The sequence below is a fragment of the Crocodylus siamensis genome, chromosome 5, assembly GCF_052110815.1.
Source record: "Crocodylus siamensis isolate JL-2025a chromosome 5, ASM5211081v1, whole genome shotgun sequence".
NCBI lineage: Eukaryota > Metazoa > Chordata > Crocodylia > Crocodylidae > Crocodylus > Crocodylus siamensis.
Window position 1 is genome coordinate 171,692,143 of NC_143399.1, and position 15,117 is coordinate 171,707,259.

A 15,117-nucleotide genomic window follows, 5' to 3' on the forward strand; every position below is an offset into this window, starting at 1 on the left:
CCTCATCCAGCCTGGACTTCCTTAGCTTGCTTGTGAGAATGCTGTGGGGGACTGCATCAAAAACCTTGCTAAAATCAAGGTATAGCATGTCCACTGCTCTCCCCACATCCACAGAGCCAGTCACCTCATCAAAGAAGGCAATCAGGTTGGTCAGGCATGACTTGCTCTTGGTGAATCTATGCGGACTGTTCCTAATCACCTTCTCTTCTAAGTGCTTAGAAATAGATTCCTTGAGGACCTGCACCATGATTTTTCCAAGGACTCAGATGAGGCTGACCAGTCTATAGTTCCCAAGATCCTCCTTCTTCCCTTCTTTAAATAGTCATTATATTTGCTCTTTTCTAATCATCCATTACCTCTCTTGATCACCACAAGTTTTTAGAGATAACGGCCAGCGGCTCTGCAATCACACCGGCCAATTTCTTCTGCACCCTTGAGTATATTGCGTCCGACCCCATGGACTTGTACATGTCCAGCTTCCCTAAATAGTTGAAAAGCTTTTCTTATTGCATCCCTGCATGCCAGAGCAATACTCTTATACTCCCCCTTAAGTTTGTCCAAGTTTCCATTTCTTATAAACTTCCTTTTTGTGTTTTAGCTTACTAAAGATGTCCTGCTAAGCCAAGCTGGTCTTCTGCCATACTTGCTAGTCTTCTTGCACATCAGAATGGTTCATTCCTGTGCCCTCAGTAAGGTTTCTTTAAAGTACAACCAGTTCTCTTGGACTCCTTTTCCCCCCCAGACTGGCTTCCCTTGGGATCCTGCTCATCAGTTCTCTGAGTGAGTCAAAGTTTGCTTTTTTTGAAGTACATTCTGCTGCTCTCCATCCTTCCTTTCCTTAGGATCCTGAACTCAATCCTCTCATGGTTGATTATTCCAAGTTGCCAACCACTACTACATTCCTCATCATATTTTCCTGTTTGTGAGCAGCAGGTCAAGAAGGGCATGGCTCCTAGTTGACCTCCCCAACATTTGCATTGTGGTCACTGCTGCTGAGGTTGCTGTCCACTTCTATGTTTCCCCATCAATCTTGATTAGCTTTGGAGAGACTTTAATCAAAGCATGCCCTTTGACATCATAGTGGGAGAAAAAATGTCCCCAAGATCAAGAAATATTCAAAAAATATAAATAAATAAAAAAAACTCACAAAGAAAAATCCTGGGAATTAGTCCTTTAAATTCCTAGTCAGTATCACTTTAAAATTTTTTTAAAAGTCTCTACCATTTTAGTCAGTAAGTGAACCAACAACAAACATAATGAATTTATAGAAAAATAAAGTGTGCAGATATTTTCATAGATTTTTAAAATGACTAGGGAAAGGTCAAGTACATGGCTTTAATATTATACACAAACAAGAAAAATACAAAACACCTAAAATAAGCCATATCTGTTTAGCACTTTATTAAAAATACATATTTTCTGTTTTACATAAAAAGAATCCACATTCCAATTAAACATTACTGAAACTCAGAATGGAATTCTATCTGGAAAAATACAGATTTTCATAAACAAAGAGAAATACAGCACAGCACTCGAGTCATTCTTACTTAAGACAAAATCTTTAGCTCACGTTAACATTTTTTATTAGAGAACCGTGCTGTGCTTTTAACAACTAAACAAGCAACATAATATTTTTAATAGATAGCCTTGACCAAAACCCTAAATCTGAATTCATGAAACACTGGGATCCACAAGTTCCATGGCTCAGGCCCATCTCAGATTTTTTTGAAATGTACAATTTTCAGAGCTACATTATATCAGTTTAGCAGCAACTAATACTAGTAAGGAATTTAGTGCACAATGCAAAACAGTTGGCAAAAACAGAAAAGTTCCAATGTAAAAATATAAATATATAGATCAAATCACCAGATGCATTCCTTTCAACTGACAATCTTCCATATGATTTTCTTCTTTTCCCTTGACATCTCTCACTTGGAAGGTGCTGACTACTTCCAAAGCATGTGCAACACCTTTTAAAGTTAATGAAAGTTGAAGACATTCAGCATCTCTCCAAAATGCTTCACATATTGCAAGTTCAGGCTCCAAAAAACAGAAGAGACACTGGCCAGGGCTGTGGAATATTTACTGGAGAACTCAGAGTAAGGTATACTAAATGCAGGAAGAGGGGGGAAAGGGGCCCGTGGCCAGCATCTCCTTTGCTTTAATGCCCAAACCAAGCTGATAGCAGCATGCACAGCTGAAGCAAATGGCAACACTGTCTGTAGCAGAATAATGAATATGACATCAAACATTGCTCCTCCTTGAAAAATGATCATGGGGGGGGGAAGAGAGAGAGAGAGAGAGATTGCGTGCGTGCGTGCGTGCGTGCGTGAGTGAGTGTGTGTGTGTTGCCATCTAGTGCATTGCAGTTAAGGGCGCAATCTATTTTCTAATTCTCTGCCCTGCAAACCTAGCCTTAAGTCAAAGAATTAAGGCAGTGTCACCTCCATGTACTATCATCAGAAATAAAATTCACACAAGGGCACAGCTTGTCTTGCACAGTCTATAACTACCACATGAAGAAGGAAAGATCCCAGTGTGGCTCCCAGATTCCAGAAAGAATTTGTGGGATAAAAAATAAGGAGCCTCTTTTTCTTTTAAATTTGTCAACAGAGCAAACTTACTAAGAACATGATGAAACAAGCACTCACTGAACATTTTGGTGCCACTAACACACTGCCACTTTTCAAACTGGAACCGCAACTTAAACATAATCTGAATCCATCAAAAATGTCTGCACATTATTGTGTAGTGTAGGGTCAAGATTTTTAAAAGTGAATGGGGATGTCCAATTTTGAGAAACTCTTGTTTAGGGAGTGGGAAAAGTTCAGCTCTTTAAGAAAAATCAAATCCCTCTAAGGCTTCTTAAGTTGGGAACCAATAATTACTGGTTGCCTCTGAAAATCATGGCCTATTGTGCTGTGTATGATGCTCGTAAGCGATTGGGGATCTTACCGTAGGGAAGATGGAAGCTTTCTGATGACAGTGCACGTCTTCAAATGTGAGTTGGCAAGAAAAAGGCAGCCTAGAAAACAATGCTCATTCAAAAATAGTTGAACAGGGAAGAGCTGAGGAGTAAGGCTGAAGAGGTGAAGGCTTTATATGTAAAACAATAAGCGACAGCCTGAAAAACCCAACCACCACTGCTTAAAGCTCTCCATTAACATCACTTTTGCAAGTACGTAAGTTCATTGCCATTAATATATACATAAGACATCTAACATGATGAATATCTCCCCAGGGTTATAGCCCATTTCTCAAAGAGGCTTGGTGATAGCATATGTACAGTGCAGCACAACAAAACAGTACTGAACAGTCCACAAATATGTTTGCATTTTACGCACTGCACTTTGGAATCTGGATGACATTCTTTCCCAGAATAGAATGATGCTTTAAAACAGTTCTCATTTTAGGCTTGTTCTGCTTAATGATGGCTTTAAAATACAATATTCAAGTTTCTAAACAGTATGCTTACTTACAAGTGGTGTTTAAATTATATCATAAACAAGAAATACCTTACAAGGCTAACAATTTACCAAAATCCATGCAGAACGAGAATTCCCTGAAAAGGAGCAAGGAAAAAAAATCACCACCTCTTATGCCTAAAGTGTAATCCCAGGTCAAAGGACATGCAACTCTTAGTTGAACTGATTTTTTAAAATCAAGTTCTCCTTTGAAATTAAAGGGTAATTTGACACAAATTCCACAGTTTAGGTTCATAAGCAGGTGGTTTTTGTGTACACATAATGGAAAAAACCCCCCAAACACTGCCACTAAATTGAATTAGTTTGTCAAATGCTGTTTTTTGGAGATCACATCCCAGAACACGTACACGTGTGAGACTTTATGGCCCTTTTCCTAACCACCCTTCTGCTCCAAGTAGCAGATCATGTTGTTTAAAATGTGTAATTTTATTCCCTGAGCCAGCAATGAGAAGTGCCAAGCTGGAGCCCTGTCTTCTGATGGGCAGTGCATGGATGCAAGGGTATAGTCAGCATGGTCCTTGTTACAGAATCAGGGCCTCGTGGTAGATTGTATCAGCAAAGAGGTCCAGAAAGCCCTTTGGTCTGAATTGGGAGGAGGAAAATTAGATATGCAAGGAGGCCTATATAAAAGAAGACACGGTAAATAACAAGTTGGTACAGCACTAGCAGCAGTCAGTTTTGTCAGTAGTAAATTTAGGGAAGGGACTGGTCAGAAATGGTAAAAAGTAAACAGGCTTTTAATATCATGGACCTGATTCTCTACTGCCTTGATTCTTGAATAGTAGCATGTTATCCCTCCTTTGTCCAGGTATAAGCATCTAAAAACACAGTGCAAGACAGTGAAGAATCAAGTCTGCAATTCCCAAGGTTTGAGGGAGCATGAATGTCTGACTTGCAAAACAATCTTTCATTTAAGAAGTGTGGGTCACAACGGGAATGTCAATCTCAATGGCAGACAGCCGAGATCGTGCTGAGTAGGGTTGAGAGGCATAGCTGTGCATGCTGGGTGTATGGGAATAGAGGGGCTGCCAGAAAGGGGAAGGTAAGCTTTTGCATGCACAGTACCACAGGAATAACAGAACTGAGGTGAAAAACAGGCCACCTGCACTGGCAATGGCAATAAACACTGAGATATCAAAAGTGAAAACTGGCTCATATATTTTGTTCAGGTAGTTGTTATAAAAAATGACCCAAATGGATGGTGTGAGGCACATGGCACAGGCAAGCAGGAACAAGAGACCGGCCACAAGGTGGCAGCCTGCACTATTGACAAGGCATTTAGCCAGTTTGATGTTTGGCACGCTGGTTACAAAGGCTGTGTTACACATGCCAACCAAACACAGAAAGAGCGCTGAAACTGCAGTGAACATGCTAAGCGGCAGGGCAAACTGTAGCACCCGCAAATCTAGCTGATCAACTGCTGTGTACCACTGTGGGTCATATATCACACAGTCCCTGCTCCCATCAAAGCGTGCACACTTGATCCAGAGTCCAGTGTACACAGTCACATTCTTCTCATTCTTGTTGAACGTGTACAGTCTCATTTGTCTCCAGTTTGGGAGTAAAACTGCAGCAAGGAGTCCTGCTACGGAAGCTGTTCCACTGAGGAAGGCCAGCACTGTGGCTGCATGGACATCCCGGCATCCCATGACACTCCCTGAGAGAGAAAAAAGGTTCAAGGACAAGGGTGCTTTCAAAACAGAGCACAAGAGAAAACTTCAGTGCCTAATTCAATATGGTTTTGCATGTTGAGTCATCCCTTACTTTAGAACAGCACGAGTAAAAAGCAAGCATAACGTTGTTTGTTTGTTTTTTTTAAGTGTGCACATTATGTACAGGCTGAAGCACTAACTCAAGGTCCAAGACCACAGAGAATCAAGCCCTAATGCACTATTTTCAATTAGTTTTAAAGTCAGCAAGTACTAACATTTCTTCCTCAATCCTCACTCCAAGCAGCAGCAGCCCAGGACAACATTTGCAACTTTTTTTGAAGTTCTGTTAAAGAATGATTAAGACATTTTGAGTTTACCAGTTGATAGGTACACAACTTGAGATCCTTTCCAGAAAGTGCCATACACTTCAAGGCAGGGGTTGACAATATGCATCCCATGGCTCATAGAACCACCACAATTCTTTAATAAACCATTTTATTAAACAAAGGAGTTGGAAAAGCAAAACAGTGCGAGTCCTACACCCTTGTTGCAGGGCGATTCATTAATCTGTGTACCTGCTTGTGTTTCTGATTCAGTTTCCTACTTGCAACCTTGTTCAACACCCTAATAAAGTATCCCATTATAGGAAGCCCTCTGGCAGAAAGCAGTCCTCAATAAGGCCCAAGAGACATAGTGACAACATGCCTGCTTAAGGTATTTCAAGATAGATGCTCCAAGATAACCAAAATCAGCATACTCCAGAAGGCTTCTCACTGTCAGTCAATAAGAAGTAGATTCCAAAGTCATTTCAGCTCCTCTGAAAATTATATCTATTCTTTTTAATCACTTTTTGCACACCTGTCTGGGGGCACAAAAATAATATTAATTCTTGAGATCCTAATAACAAAATGCTTGTCATTACTTGAGTTGTTAAAATTCTATCCACTTGTTTACTATAATCTACATCTAAATTTTCTTTAAAAAAAAAAAGGGGGGGGGGGAGGGAAGGGAGAGGTTTTGAGCCCAAAGAAAATTGAATGCAATTACTTGTTACTCTTGCACACCAAAAAATGAAGAACTTAAACTGGGCAGGTCTTCTCATGTCTTGTATGAGATGATTGATGAAGGTATTTGCAGTGTTGCTGTGAGTGCTTCTGCTATGGCAGTCAGGCAGGTGACAAGCTTTGTTACACAAAATATTGAGAAAGACACGGACTGATGAGGAGGCTGGATTAGATAACCTACAGAGGTCCCTTTCTGCCCTACTTCTCTATGATTCCAGTTACAAAACATGATTTTTTTTGCCAATGCAAGTAGCAAAATTACATGCAATTACTATTTGTGCAGTAGCACTCATGTAGATAGATGCCTGACTAGGAGCAAATCTTCTCCCAGTTGGCCAGCCACCAGGGGGGCAGGAAATTGCTCCCTGCCCCCTAGAAGGTGCTTGCTGGTAGGGCAGGCTCTGCCACCACAGCCTGGGCAGCAACTACATCCCCCTGCCCCAGCAGCATGGAGCTCTAAGCCCCCCTACTCCGAGATCATGATTCGAGGGTGGGGAGCTGGGAGATCCTTATCTCCCAGAGCTGGCTCCTTGGTGCTGGGAGACCCTTATTCTGGGGCAGGGGAACATTCTTATCTCCCAGTGCTGGCCCTGCGAGCATGAAGCTGGCACTGGCAGCTCCCTGCTGGGAGGGGCTAGGGAGCCTGTTCCCTGTCCAGTTCCACGACTGCGGAGCTGGGTGGGAAACAAGCTCTCCAGGCTGCTTCCTACCCAGTTCTGTGACCACAGTCCCAGTCCCTGCCCCACGATTAAAGAGTGGAAGCCGGGAACTATGCTGGTCTGGGGCAGGTCCCAGCCCTATGCCCCAATCGGGGGATCAAAGCACAGGACTAAGCAAATAAATTAACTGCCAAAACTGTAGAAATTTAACCTGAACGTAGCAAATAGTTTGGCTGATTTTTTTTTCACCTGACTGGCATTTACCCTCAGAGGTTGGAGATCCTCTGTGCCTCAGAGAACATGAACCCGTATCTTCCACTGGTGGTGTATACTAACTACCAGGCTATATGGGTACAGCACCACAGTATCTCCTGTTGATGCTGTTCCACTTTATATAAACTACTTGAAAATATACTGAAGCACAGCCTGGAGTTGATGCATCTGACCACTCAGGCAAATGCTTTTACCATGGGGTCAGATTCACACTCTGTACTTATCTCTCTGGGCCACTAAATATTTTATACAATGTAGAACAATTAAAACTGAAGACAGAGAGCAGTCTATTGCACAGCATCATTCAGCACTGGAGTTGGAGAATCCTCATTTTGGGTGCTTGTACAAGAGTGTGGAGGCTGCTCCAACGCCAGTGCATCAGAGCAGACTCGATTAAATTGAGCACCACAGCATCTTGTATGTCAGCATCCCTGTGCTTCAAAATGACGATGGGAGTTCTTGAACTAAAGCTCAAGCCCCCATACCATTCTGAAGCACAGGAATGCCGACTGGAGCAGGGGCCTGGGATGAGCTTTAGTTCAAGCATCCCTACCACCAGTTTGAAGATCAGGGATGTTGATACATGAGCCGCTATCGTGCTTTAATCAGAGAGGCTCTTGGAGCCACTCTAATGAAAGCCACCCCCACCCCACCCCCAGAGCATGTGTAAAAGTGTGCTTTCTGCCTAAGGCTACCCCTCCATTTCCAGCTGTTTGTTAAAAATGTCCAAAATAAAAATGAAACATTTTTGTTACGAGTCAAACACACACTGTTCAAGCCAAAAGGAAAATATTTCATTTTTCATTTAAATGAGAAATAGAACCCCTCCCCCCCACAACATAATGTAAATGCATGTATTAATAAACTGTAGTTTAATTTTTCAGTTCAGCAAGCCAAACTGAAAAGGTCTGTTATCCACACAACCCTACAGTTCTAGCCTGGGAAAACAGTCCGTGCATCTGTTTTTAACTCTTTTCCCCTCTTCATAGTATAGTCAAACCAATCTGAGATAAGGAAATAACTTTCTTTCTTTCTCCAGGTACCATTACACTCCTCCATTCTGTTCAGTACAGTAGTCATCTTGGATCACATACAGTAGACGTTTATTCTATCCAGAAAGTACTGTTAGGTTGGATGTGGCTTGAATTGCTGATACTACTTAACAGGTTAGTTACCTTCATAAGAAGAAATAATAGATACTCACCAACAGTATACCCAAATGAGAGAAAATCTGACAACTCTTAGCAGAAAAGTTCTATTGGATCTAGAAAAGAGAATATCATGAGAAAAAGTCAATTTTATGTTTAATTTCATGCAATTCCACTTATAGCATTAATAGAATAATTCAGAAGCCACTGAAGTGGAATAAGGGGAGTTCCTATTCTACATCAAACACAGCAGTAACAGGCTAAGCTCATTACTGTCCTGTAATTTGCCTATATTTGTATATAAAACCAAACCAAACCCCCAAATAGCCTAAACGTTCCCCTGTTCCCAGAGATTCTCTCTCCAGGACCATTCCACCTTGACTTAATTCCCCCTAGGTGCAAGGACTATTCAGTTCCCACCCTGATACTGAGGCATGTCAATGTAAGAAACCTGTACTGCTATGGAAACTCTCAGATATCGCCAGAGCTGTTCAGATCCTTTAAGTTTAATCACCAGGAACATAGGATAAAGGATGTTTCAAATTAACTCTTGGCGACCAGGCTGAATGTGATCATGCAGAAGCAAAAATTGCTGTAGACAACAAACAACTTAAAAGAACAATTTTGTCATTATTTGAGGGATTTTACTTTTCCAAATCCATGACATTTCTCTGAGTTAATGCTTGGGAAGAGAAAAGGGAACTGTTCTTTCTTTTAGGTTTTGTGTTAAAATGCCCTTGAAATAATTAAGAATAACACATCCATAGAAACAAGATGCATTGGGGCAGCATGTAGAAACCATCAGCTAGAATGTAGATTATGCCACTGTTCTGTTCTTCAGTTCTCCAATGTTTTCATTTAAAGACTGCACTTGAAAAGAAATAGCTTTTTCTGGACCCCTTTTTTACCACTACACTCAGTGCCCTGGTCCTGCATATTTTAATTCTCAGAACAACTCTGCAGATCACAACTGAAGAACTATTGTTCTACTGGAGAAAACGTCAAAACTGCAAGTGTTTGTGGCCATGTCATGCTGTTAACCTAAGGATTTTTTTCATGAAAAAATGAATATGGTAATGGTATCTATAAACATATGCTTTATGTACATTTAATATTACTTTTATGTTCGGTCTCCCTAAACTAACAACTTTTACCATAGCTCCTGAACCCAACTGACTGCACGCTCACAAACAGCCTCCTGCTAAACCACAAGCTGCCAAGGCAAGAATGAGGCCATCGACCACCTCTTTTGGCTCTGCCCCTGTGCCAAGGGAGCGTGGGAAAAGGTAAGCCAGCTCCTTGAGGAAGTGACAGGAGTCAGGCTGATGACAAGGGAGGAGGTGCTGTACGGGCACCTGACTAAACATCAGGGGTCCCAGACAACCCACTTCGACCAGTTTGTATCCTGCATTAGGAGCACCCTGTGGCAATGCAGGAACCTCCTGATGTACAGTCACACTAAGCTTGAGCAAATGGACTGCATTAAAATGTTTCAGATCAAACTCCACTCCTACTACCAGAATGTAGTGGAAGAGGATGGAGAGGATGCAGCCAACTCCACCTAGAAAAGGGACACATGGCACAGGCTGTTCAGAGTCCTCCCAGGAAGGGAAGTGGACAGGGAGAATGAAGGGGACAATGACACAACTGGGCTGGAGACAGCGAGGAGGACAACAACAGGATCAGCAGCAGCGGAAGTGACAACGACATTGACAAAGACAGAGAATGAACTGAGAAGGGAAACCCCAAATTGGGGTTTAGACTAAGGGACTGTTTGCGTTAGGGAAAGGCAGAGGGTGGGTGCGGGTGGGCGCAGGGGGGTGACTGCGGTTATTGTAACGGGTGTGCAGGTTTCTTAAGGCGGTTTAAAAAAAAGGTGTGATGGAAGTCTATGATAGAGGATGCATATATAGATATAAATATATAGATATATTTTAATTTAAAAAGTCTGTTAACGTGCACTTCTGTTGTTCAATCTTAGGTTTTATTTAAGCAAAAAAGAAAGCCGAATTCAGAATTGAAAGCCCTCCTATATGAACATGTTTCCATCCTGCCCCAGACACAAAAATCAAGAAATGGTTCAAGGGTCATATTTGTTTTAGCTGCTAGATTAAAAATAAATAAATAAAGACTCCACAAGGGAGAGAAAGACACACTAGCTTGTACCATATTAAGTAGTCGAGGCAGTCACCGTTGGACTGAACAACACTGATCCTGAACAACTAAAGATCCCAGCTGCTTAGGAACTAGTTTTAAGCTGTAGCAAAGACAACTATTTTCTTCATGTGTCTGGATAGCCGTGCACACTACTTGCTGTGATGTTAGATGCCTTTATATCCCCCCTTCTTTAGTATCTGACTCACAAATCTCTAAGCCAGTGATGTGCAACCTTTTTAGACTCAAGGCACCCCTCCATAATTTTGTGAATTGAGAATCACCGTATTTCAAAAATTAATTTTATTTCAGTGCTTGCCTCCTTTCAGAGGGGCCAGGCAGGTATAGACTGAGCCTGTCCTTATCTGCTTATCTGCTTTCACTTCCCTTATTTCCTCACACTTCCTGTGACAACCTTCAAAGCATTTCACTGCATCCCTCGCACCCTGGTTGAGGACCACTGCTCTAAGCTAAGAGCACTCCAAAATCAGATTTTCTCTGGCCTTATATTTTAAAGATCCATAGTGGGGGAAAAACCCCCCTCAACAGAGCTTGCCAAATATTTGGTAAAATTATTTGATATATTTAGTTAAAAAAGGTCAATGTTATTTGGACATCTATCCAGTGGAGCGAATGATGGTAAAAGGCAAAACAAACAAAACAAACCAAGAATGTATTTAGTGCCAAACACCATTTTTAAGATGTATTATTTAGTGAGGAGTATGCAACCAGCTCTATCTCCAATATTCAGTCACCCTCTGCATGACCTTTGGGTGCTGAATAACTTTATGTACTCAATGTGCATTCAGCCACAACGCTAGAAAGTGGAGAAGCAAAAAATAACCTGCCAACCCAAACCCCCACTATATGAGGCTTGCAAAAGCCAGTCAAATTCACCACTACAGAACTCTTCTTTCTGACTTTCAGGGATACAGGTTGCAGCCATGTTTGTCTACAGGCAAAAGGAATCAGAGCTCGTGGTAGAGGTGATATCTTTTATTAGACCAACTAGATAGTTGCAAAAAAAATTCTTTATTTGCAAGCTTTTGGGCACGCACCCACTCACTCTTCCTCAGGCATAGGAGAATGCAAAGAATGTAAGGTTTCTCGTAGGGGGAAATTTCACACATCTAGTTGGTCTAATAAAAGAAATCACATCTACCCGAAAAACCTTGTCTGCCCTATCACTTCTACCACGGGTTCTGATTCCGCTAAAGAACTGTAAAGTTAAATGGATCACAGATACAGAGACATAGGCCTAAAGGGCACATTGTTATTCAGTAGGTTAACCATTTTCAATAGACAGAGCCAAGTCCATTTAATTTACCAAATGATCCAAGATGTAAATGGGTGTATAGGTAAAAATGCAGCAAAAACTAAAATATGTACCAGCTAGGATAAGAAACCTAGAACTCATAATAAAGCAGGGCTGAGAGCCCAGATTAGGAAAGAGTGTATTTCAAAGTGTAGAAACAACAATGCAGACACCCACTGTTATGAGCAATGAAGGTATGAGGAAACTGTGGTTAACAGCCTACAACCAGCCCTGGAAATGGCAGCGCCGTGTGGGTTAGAATGTGAATCAGGAAGAAATAATGATCAGAACAATCTCAGCCTAGTTGTATTAAGAGGCATCAATACATATTTTGTTACATTTCCACATAAATACCCAGTGCCAAGGAGAGAAACTGGTTCCCCCTGGTAATCTAGATAGCTAAGCTTTCATCTCACTCTTTAGATGTGTAGAAATACACCGTTTTCACTGCTCTGCTGCTTCACTCCCCGGGCACACACAACCCCCTTTTCCATTACCTATACACAGCGGAATTCACCTGATCTCCAACAGAAAAGGCTGCAACACAAGTAAATGACCTGAAAGCACGATTACTAATTATACATACCACCTTCCACGAACACACCACTTTATTTGCAAACAGTGAGGAGCTGCTGCTGTTGCTGCTTCTTTCCCAGTCTTTCCTGAGGTCATGGCTTTTCCCAAAGAATGCTGGGATTGTAGTCCTGCTTCTCCCAAGGTGTTTAACTTTGTGTGGTCAAAGACTACAACTCCCAGAATGCCTTCTTGCCAGCATTTCCCAGGCAACATCCTTGAGAATCTGCTCCTACAGCCTATTCCTGCCATCCCACTGTTGCGTAATGTGATAAAGGACTAAAATTATCTTCTGATGAAGTAGGTTGTTGCCTATGAAAGCTGATGACTTTCTGAACCAGTTATTGTCTAAGGTGGCAGCCCGCCTTGCCTTCTGCTTTGTTAGCAGGCACGGATTGTTAAGAGTGATTTAGGCTTTTTGTTGTTCATAAATCATGCGTTAAACTAGGAGAAGCCACCTCTTATGCATACAGATTTGAGTATCTCAGCCAGGTTTCTTTTCCAGTACCAGCAGTTAAAAAGAAAAAAAAAATGCAAAAACCCAGCTCTGCTACCATTAGAGATCAAGTTATTCTTTTCTTTCCCCCTGTTATACCTGAGATTTTAAAGGGGTGATATTTTCAAATTCTTTTCCACAACAGCAACACCAAAGAGCATTTTAAACCTTACAATAAAAATCCTGAAGGGTCAATAGTTTGTGCCTGTGTTTTATAGTAGAGAATAAAGGGAGGGTAGGGAAATAAAAATGCAGGAAACGGATGCTAAAGTCTTGGACTGCCTCCGAAATCATTTGAAAGCACAATACAAGCCACTCATGAGGCAGGGATTGAAGTGGGCCTTGTTTCTCCAATGCATTTCTCTCTATTTTCTCACCTGGGCATTCTCTCCTGAGAGCTCTGTCCTGCTATAAGATGTTCCCCATATCAGTCAGAGCCTGTTGGTTTTCTTTTACCACACATTTCCAAAAGGCCCATGCCAACTGGCTAGAGAGGCAGTTTTAAACCTCACTTCAAAAATCTGAATTGCAAAAAATGATGTATAACTCTTACCTCAATTTCCATAAGGGCACTTGTTAAGCTACAAAGGAGTCCTGCTGTCTGTAAGGGTGGCAACCAAGCTGGCAGGGAAAGGAAAGTTTAGCAGAAAGACTTAAAAAAACCCAAACATTTCAAGATCTGAAATGAAAGCAAAAGGATTTTCCTTCCCACAGTGGGTTCAGTAAAAAGTGGACTTTACTGCACTAAGTAGTTTTTACAGTAGAGGTCCCTTTAATTAGAATGCAAGATACAAAACAGCAGATTGGCCCACCCACATAATCAATGTCCAATGGCTAATTATAATCCAGGCAACTTCTTTCTCCAGTTATTTAATGCAATAAACAGCTGGATTTTGTTCCATTTTGATGATAAAGGCTTTGAAACTACAAATGTACATTAAGATTTCTTGAAATATAGCTTCAAGCAGTCATTGTTTCCCACATTTTGCAGAATGCAAACTAGTGAGCATGATGAGGCCCCCCTGTAAAATATTCTCTTGCAATGAAGAAAGTGCTGAGTCTTTGACTCATTGTGCTCAATTCCTGTTGAGAGCATCTATTACCCCCAATATTGACAACAAAAAAGGTAATCAGAAAGAAACAAGAACTTCACCCATATAAAAGATAAAAGAATTGGGTAACAATGACTAGTCGCTGCTTCCTTCCCAGTAATTGCTTTTAAAAAAATTTAGAGGGAGGATTTTATCTGCATACTTCTTTTTATTATGCTAGTCTGATGTATCCAACATTGATTTTGCTTTGCAGCTGCTTTATAGTGGAACTTTGAAAATGTACAATGAAGACCTTTTAGTTGTTTTTTAACTAGCACTTAGTGCGTTCCTTATGCTAAATCTGAAACAACTACTCTTGAGAAAAGTATAGTTCTGTTCAAGAAAAGGAATTTTACTCATTGCTCAGATGTAATCCTCTCTCACACCTTAGTATAAGCAGCATCTGGAAGTTTTGATTAAAGACTGAACATGACCTTGGGCATTTTACTTGGTCTTATTATCCATCTGAAAAACAAAGATTAGCCTAGATCTTACAGAACATATTACTGCTTTGAGCAGAGAGCAGCAACAGCCAGATATGAACAGAAATGGAAAATTCAAGTCCTTTAGCATGTCTTCCTCTTCCATGTAGCAACTTTAGCCTGTTACACTTCATCACATTTTCATCAGTTCATAAAAGACACCCAAATAATACAAACTAATTTCTGTGCAAAGGATGGAGAACAGATCCTACACTTCATGCTCTGTGCACTGAGAAATTGCTCATGTCCTCATGCTGAACTTCCCCCCAGAGAACCAGGAGTCCCCAGGAAATATGAAACCAGAGCAACCATCTCCTAGGTTATTGCAGCATATTATCATGTTTCTGCTCTTTTCCTCAGACAGTGCTAGGATTTTTATCATCTACCTGGCAAAATTCAGAAAAGCTTGTGAAGCCCAACTGTAAAGGCTGCAACCAGCATAGAACCAGGGTGCAACTCACTGCCTACCTCTGCTCTACCCAGCAGCCAAACACTCTAGACCCAGGTTTTCCAACTTTTAAGTAGCCACAGGCTGTACCAGCAGGGCTCTGGGTCCTCGGGAATGCACAGTACGACTCCCACTGCACTGCATGCAACCTAGCAGCTCCCCAATCTCTTGCACTGCATGCTCCTGTGGACCCCAACCCCTGGGTGCACTGCACATTCCTGCGCCACCTCCCCCTCCTGCCACTGCACTGCATACTCCTGTGGTTCCTCTCTTACTC

General features: G+C 41.5%; 1 protein-coding gene across 3 annotated transcripts; it reads right to left on the reverse strand.

The window, feature by feature from the left end:
- Positions 1–1,377: 1,377 nt before the first annotated feature.
- On the reverse strand, positions 1,378–12,778 carry CLDN12 (claudin 12). Of its 3 annotated transcripts, none has more exons than XM_090047114.1 (4): positions 12,337–12,778; positions 8,338–8,397; positions 5,843–5,910; positions 1,378–5,142 (listed from the first exon to the last, which is right to left on the reverse strand). In XM_090047114.1, the coding sequence occupies exon 4, from the start codon at positions 5,132–5,134 to the stop codon at positions 4,397–4,399; it is 738 nt and encodes a 245-aa protein (XP_089903240.1). In that variant the 5' UTR covers positions 5,135–5,142; positions 5,843–5,910; positions 8,338–8,397; positions 12,337–12,778; the 3' UTR covers positions 1,378–4,396. The 3 variants fall into 3 exon arrangements, with proteins under 3 accessions (XP_089903240.1, XP_089903239.1, XP_089903238.1); XM_090047113.1 differs by having other exon boundaries at positions 5,843–5,999; positions 6,185–8,397; XM_090047112.1 differs by lacking the exon at positions 5,843–5,910 and having other exon boundaries at positions 12,337–12,777.
- Between the last annotated feature and the right edge of the window lie 2,339 nt (positions 12,779–15,117).

What these genes read in the sequence shown, in the direction of transcription:
- CLDN12 (XM_090047114.1), bottom strand. Translation starts at nt 5,134, where the DNA reads ATGGGATGCCGGGATGTCCATGCAGCCACAGTGCTGGCCTTCCTCAGT.